We start from the raw sequence: 6,000 nt of genomic DNA, 5'->3' as shown, positions 1-6,000 counted from the left end.
AGAATCCAGATCTCTTGAGTCCCAGTCCAACACTCCAACCACTACATCACACTGGCTCTCAGTTATTAAACATAAGCAAGAATTTGAAATGCACACTCATTACTTCAGGGTAAGTAACTTGGTAGAGTGTTTGTGATCCAAATAGGAGCATCCAACTCAATTAGAATCTCCAGAGCCTGTGAAGAGAACTGGATTATGGGGAAATTCGCTTAGTTCTCTCGGAGAGTAAATCCAAGGGTTCCTGAAGATAAATCAGGCCATGGACATGCACTGGCAGTCCATACTGACCTAGGATGGGCTTGTCAGTGTGAGAGGTCAAAGAGGTGGGATTAAGTAAATCGGAGTCTCTAAGGCATAACAACATAAGAGGTGGTGTGCTCAGGCTAGTCCTGATACACAGTGACAATAACAAAAGGAGATGGGGGAAGGAATTTACTTAGACCTTCAAATGCATCCACACTATTTTCTAGTACTTTGTGCTGTCTACTCCTGCTTCCTCTGAAAGAAGGGAAACAGGCTTGCACTGATACTCACTATTACCACTGCATTCCTCAGGGACCCTTAGCCATTACCACCATCAGCCTCACCAATTCTTCCAGAAGACTTGGCCAACTGATGTAGGAATGGGGAGGGAACACAAGTAAGCAACCAGGGGGCTGTCCTCAAATGGAAAGTTGCTGGGAACTGGGATCATTTCAAGTTCATTCACAGCACATAAAGTTGTGGCCAATCCGCAGCCAGATTGCTGGTGGAAAAGCTGTATTTTTTTAGACTACTTTTACTCCATTTTATTTATTTAATTTGGTTTCTCTGTGATTCTGGTGCTGTGTGCCCCTACCCTCCACATTTACTTCGGCATGATAGCCATGCCCAGGGATGTATCTTTCACCTGGCTGTGACCTCTCTGAGCCTTTCCAGCCTTCAGAATCACCCTGCACTCCCATTTTGCCAGTGGGAGTAATTAGCCTCCATGGTGATGCACTTCTCTGATGTTTGCATTACTTCGCTTCTCCATTGTTGTGTTAAATCGTGTCTCTGACATTGTGTAAAGTTGCTTCTTTGATGCTATGTGAAGTTGCTACTCTAATGCTAAGACCTTTATTGCAGTAGCGATCTGGAGAGGTCTCGGGAGCCTGTCACTGCAAGCAGGGAGAAAGTGCCCAGAGAAGGAGAAAAGGGGTGTGTGCCTGGAAGCAATAATTCTGTGACAGTTTGCTGGAATGGGGCAAAATCGGGGGAGGGGATGCTCTCAGGGGGAGTATTCAGATGCTGCACTGGACAATTGGGGATTTGGGCTTCTTCATTGAAAACTGCACACATTTAGGGATGTACGAAAGTGACTTACCTTTCGCGGATTATGTTGATGGTGGGGGGGGGAGGCGTTCTGTCCCTCCCCCCAGAATCCTTGATGGGGGGGAGGCGATCCATTTCTCCACCCCCCCCCCAGAATCCTTGATGGCCGGCTGTGCTCCGCGGCAGCTCCACGGAGCAGCTGGCCAGGCCCAGCCCAGCCCAGCGCTGTCCACAGCCAGATTTCCGGCCGCAGAGGGCTCGGGGGGGGGAACCGCGTACGCAAATGGCGGCGGCTACGGCCGCCGCCATTTGCGTTCCTTATTTTTGGCCGTCTTAATATACGTAAATATTTACGTAGACTATAACGGCGAAAATAAAGGGGAACGCAAATAGTGTAGCGGGTGCTATTTGTGTACCTTTTTGATTCGCTGTTTTAGCCTACGTAAATATTTATGTAGGCTAAAATGGCGAATGAAAAAGGGACGCAAATAGCGCCCACTACGCTATTTGCGTTCCCCTTTATTTTCACCATCATAGTCTACGTAAATATTTACGTAGAGTAAGACGGCCAAAAATAAGGAACGCAAATGGCAGCGGCCGTAGCCGCCGCCATTTGCGTACGCATTTTTTGTTTTAAACCCACCCAGCCATGATAGGCTACGTAGAGATTTACGTAGCCTATCACGTCGTTGTTGTTTTTTTTAACCTAGCCATGATAGGCTACGTAAATCTTTACGTAGCCTATCACGTCATGTGTTTTTTGTTTTTTTTTAACAAGACTGGAAATGGCAGTGGCAGCAGCCAGTCGGAAGACCAGCCACCACAGCTGCCCAGAAGATCCGCCCCAGGTGAGTCTCGTCCTGGGGGGGATCGGCAGGGGGGCGGGGGGGACAGGCCGTTCTGCCATGGAGTTCGGGGGGCTGAATGCACTGGCATTCGGCCTCACCGAGATCTGTGGTGGAATTCTCTGCTATCCCTACACACATTGAGAAAAACAGGGTGGGAGCAATAACTCCGCAGCATATTGCTGGTGTGGGGTGAAATTGATGGTAGGGGGGATGCTCTCATAGGGAGCTTTCAGATGCTGCACTGTAGAATCAGGGATTTTAGCTTCTTCATTGGAAAGCGCACACACTGGGGAAAGGCGGTGGGATTAATTCCCTGACTGTTTGCTGGAATGGGGCTTATTTGCACTGGTGGGGCGCTCTCATGGGGAGCAAGTATTTACCTGCCTTTTTAGCACTGTCTCTAACTTTCAGAATTGTGAATTCATACTCTCCATTCATAATGATGTAGTAGCAGGGGGAAGCCTAGACAGGGACGAGAAACAAGGCTCTCTCATTGGTTGAGCAACCCCTGCCAGTTTGATGGTGTTCAGTTCTACTCTCCCCCACCCCAAACCCCAGAAGTACGTTCCTTTCAAGTACTGTGTGACCTGCGGAAACCAGATTTTAAAGATATAGTACACAGCTTGTCTTGCTTCGTGTGTCGCTGATGGACCAAAGCCGACTCCATGAAAATCTGGATAACACTCCAACGTGCTTCTCATTCTGCTGTCGTGAAGATCCCCACCCCACCCCAGGAGTCCCACCACAATCATTTCACTAGTTTGCCAGGGACAGCTGGGCAAGCTGCCTGAGGCTCCAACCAAATCCATTTCTAAGTATAGACCAAGTTAGTACATGCACACATGCATCATAGAAAAGGGGTGGGAGGTTACAATGTGTAGAAGGACCTCCTGAAAACAGAGTAGGGTTCACAAGATTCCCCTCCCTGGGTTGATCTGCCCAGTTCCTGAAACGGAAGATTGGGGTGCGTTGAAATTCCCGGGTCTCCGCAGCAAAGGAAAAATGTGTCCATTTTAAAAGGGCTTCCATAGACCTTTGCCTGTGGCAAAGCTAGCACCTGAGCTGCCCAGACTAGGCTTTGACTGTGCAAAATAAGCAGCAGTGGAGGAAGGACAGAACCACAAGGCCCAGCACCCTTTAGGCCACTGTCTCTGGGATTGTCCAAGGATAATGGGACTACAGGGTTTTTCTCTCTCTGAGAGAGACTGGTTGAAGTTCCTGCCAAAAACATGGGTTAGCCAAGAGTCCAAAGCATCCAGGAGCAAGGGCCCAGATATTACTGGTTTGTCAGGCTATAGTCGGAAATGATCACAAAGCAGCACACTGAGTGCGACAAAACTCTAGGGGTGTACAAAACCCACTTACCGTTCCGTTCAGGCGTCCGCGGGGCAGGGGAAGGCGATCCATCTCTCCCCCTGGAATCCTGCCCAGCCAGCTCCGCTCTGCAGTGAGTCTGCGGAGCCACCAGCCAAGGCCACTTGCAGCCAGACTTCCGTCCGCTGCCGGGCTGTGGCCGCAAATGGCGTACGGCGTAGGGGGTGCCATTTGCGTCCCTGCTCTTAGCTGTGATAGGCTACGTAAATATTTATGTAGCCAATCACGGCCAAGGGCAGGGACGCAAATGGCATCCCCTATGCCAGACGCCATTTTGTTCTGCAGCCCAGCAGCAGATGGCTGCAGAACAAAGGTGACAACCTGGACCAGCCGCCGCCAGGTAGGTTCCATCCCAGGGGGGTAGCAGGGGGGTAGTCCATTCCGCCATGGACTCCGGGGGGCCGGATTTTAAAGAATCCGGCCTCATTGGAGTCCATGGCGAATTTCTCCACCATCCCTACAAAACTCAGGGTTTTTAGACATTTTATACAAAAACTTTGACATCATGGCTAACAGTTGCAAGAAGATTCACAAGTACTGAGAATGACCATGAGGGGTTGATCACCCTCTACCAGAGCCATCAGTAAACACAACAGTGGGTGATTCTTGAAAACAGTCACCCATCCTGCAGAGCTGTGTCCCAACAATGCAAAATTGTGAAACCTTTACAAACTAGACAACTTCCCTTCCTTACTCCTAGGGTACTCACTTCAGGGCAGGTTTCTCGTAATTGTATTAATTTTACCTCTTGCCTCCCTTGAACCTTTTTGCATATATGCAGCTTTAATTGATTTGGCAATACCAGATCTAGCCTTGTGCCCATGACCTAAAGCTGGTAAATAATCTCCTTTGTTCATGTCCAGTTTCTTGCCTGGACTCAAGCTAAAGTTTCTTAAAGCGAACACAGAACATGCTTATGGCTGCCAGTATCATGGAGGGTGCCAAGCAGCCTGCTCACACAATGCAATCCCATGCACATTTATTTGGAGGTAAGAACCAATACGTTCCGTGAGACTTACCACCAGCTAAATGTGCCTTGGATTTCAGCCTTAAATTAGTGCATTATCAAGGCTCTTGCAAGAAGCTTAATGTATCGGTAATGTTGAGATTTATTTTTTAAAAATAAATCAGTTACGCTCACAAGCTTTCTTTAGGGAATTCAAGTTAAGTGGCCTATTTTCCCCCTCAAATGGTCTGTAAATTCATGGTAGCTGTTGGGGCTCATCGCGCTGGAATGGCACCCTATCAAAAGAAATAACCAGCATGCTTTGATTCCGTCTTCCACAGGAATTTTTTTTTAAAAATCACAAAGTGCACCTCGTGGCTCATTTGCTAGGGAAAAAACAGCCTCTGTGCAGCAATCCTGCCACACCTTGGGGGGGCGGGGGAGAGAGAGACAGAAGGAAATGTAGGAGGGAAGAGCCCATCCTGCTGTGGCTGCTACACAAGGCTGAGGAATTAGTCATCGGCTGTCGCCCCGATGCTGTCGATGTGGTGCCAAAAGTCACATCCCTGAGGAAATGCCAGGAGGCGAATCTGGACTGAGCGGATGTGTGGACAAACATCTCTCTCCGTTTTACGCAGGCAAGGCCGGCAGGACGCGCGCGGAGAAGCAAAATGAGCCAATTAAGCCGGTGCAAAGGCAGAGGCCGCTGAATGACCCGCAGGCGGCCGCGCTGCACGCCCGCCCCTCCAGGCGCTCTCCGGCAGCGGGCTGAGCGGCTGCTCCAGCACTGCCCCCTTTCCCTCCTCCGCCAGCCCAGCTCCCCGAAGCTGCCTCGTCTCGTCCCCGCGGGGATCCTGCTCAGCACGGGGGCTGGCAGCCTGCTGCTGCCACAGAGAGCGGAGCAGCCGCTTCTGAAGAGGCATGGCCGGGGGAGGCCGAGGGCGCGAGGGCGCGGCGGCGGCGGCGGCGCTGTGCCTGGCCTGGGCGCTCTCCCTGGCGATCGCCTCTTTCCCGCCGCGGGTGCATGGCCGAGACGGCAGAGCAGACTGGCCCCAGGAAAAGGTGGGTCGGCCGTCTTCCTCCGCTGGCTCGCGTGGCGTTTCCCTCACCCTTTCGGGGTGCGGTTTGAGCAGAGGGGGGATTTGCGAACGGGAGGGGAAGGAGAGCGAGGAGGGGAACTGGCGTGGGGAGAGGTCATGAGTGCCGGGCACAGGGTTGGGGAATGGAGGGTTTAAAGTCGGCTCTCATGACCCTTTCTCCTTCCCGTATGAGCAGACATTGGCATGAATGTGCATTTGAACGGATAAAACGGTACATGGGAGGACTGACATCTCTGTGTTGTTCCACCGTTATGTGTTTCGCATTTCTCCATGTGGATGGTCCAGAAGGAGGTTTGCATATGTGAGACGTAGGTGATCTAGTAGGTTGGTTGCGTGTGTTTTTTTAAAGGGTGATCCAGTAGTGTGATCGATGTACAGAGAAGTGCCTCCCGTGCAGCCCAATTATCTTGGGACGAAGCAGAGCACTCAAGACACCAGA

The 6,000-nt window shown here is 50.9% G+C and overlaps 1 protein-coding gene across 1 annotated transcript in view; it reads left to right on the top strand.

Annotated features, from left to right (window-relative positions):
• Nucleotides 1–5,321: 5,321 nt before the first annotated feature.
• Nucleotides 5,322–6,000, top strand: part of QPCT (glutaminyl-peptide cyclotransferase) — a 30,602-nt gene continuing 29,923 nt past the window's right edge. The window contains exon 1 of the mRNA XM_084828316.1: nt 5,322–5,523. Within this exon, the coding sequence (XP_084684442.1) occupies nt 5,383–5,523 (141 nt within the window). The 5' untranslated portion in view covers nt 5,322–5,382. The remainder of the gene's footprint in view (nt 5,524–6,000) is intronic.

This window comes from Heloderma suspectum, chromosome 1 (assembly GCF_057233095.1).
Source record: "Heloderma suspectum isolate Gila_16-S chromosome 1, 16-S_ref, whole genome shotgun sequence".
Taxonomy (NCBI): domain Eukaryota; kingdom Metazoa; phylum Chordata; class Lepidosauria; order Squamata; family Helodermatidae; genus Heloderma; species Heloderma suspectum.
The sequence above is the reverse complement of the archived record's forward strand: the minus strand, read 5'-3'. Positions and strand labels throughout refer to the sequence as shown.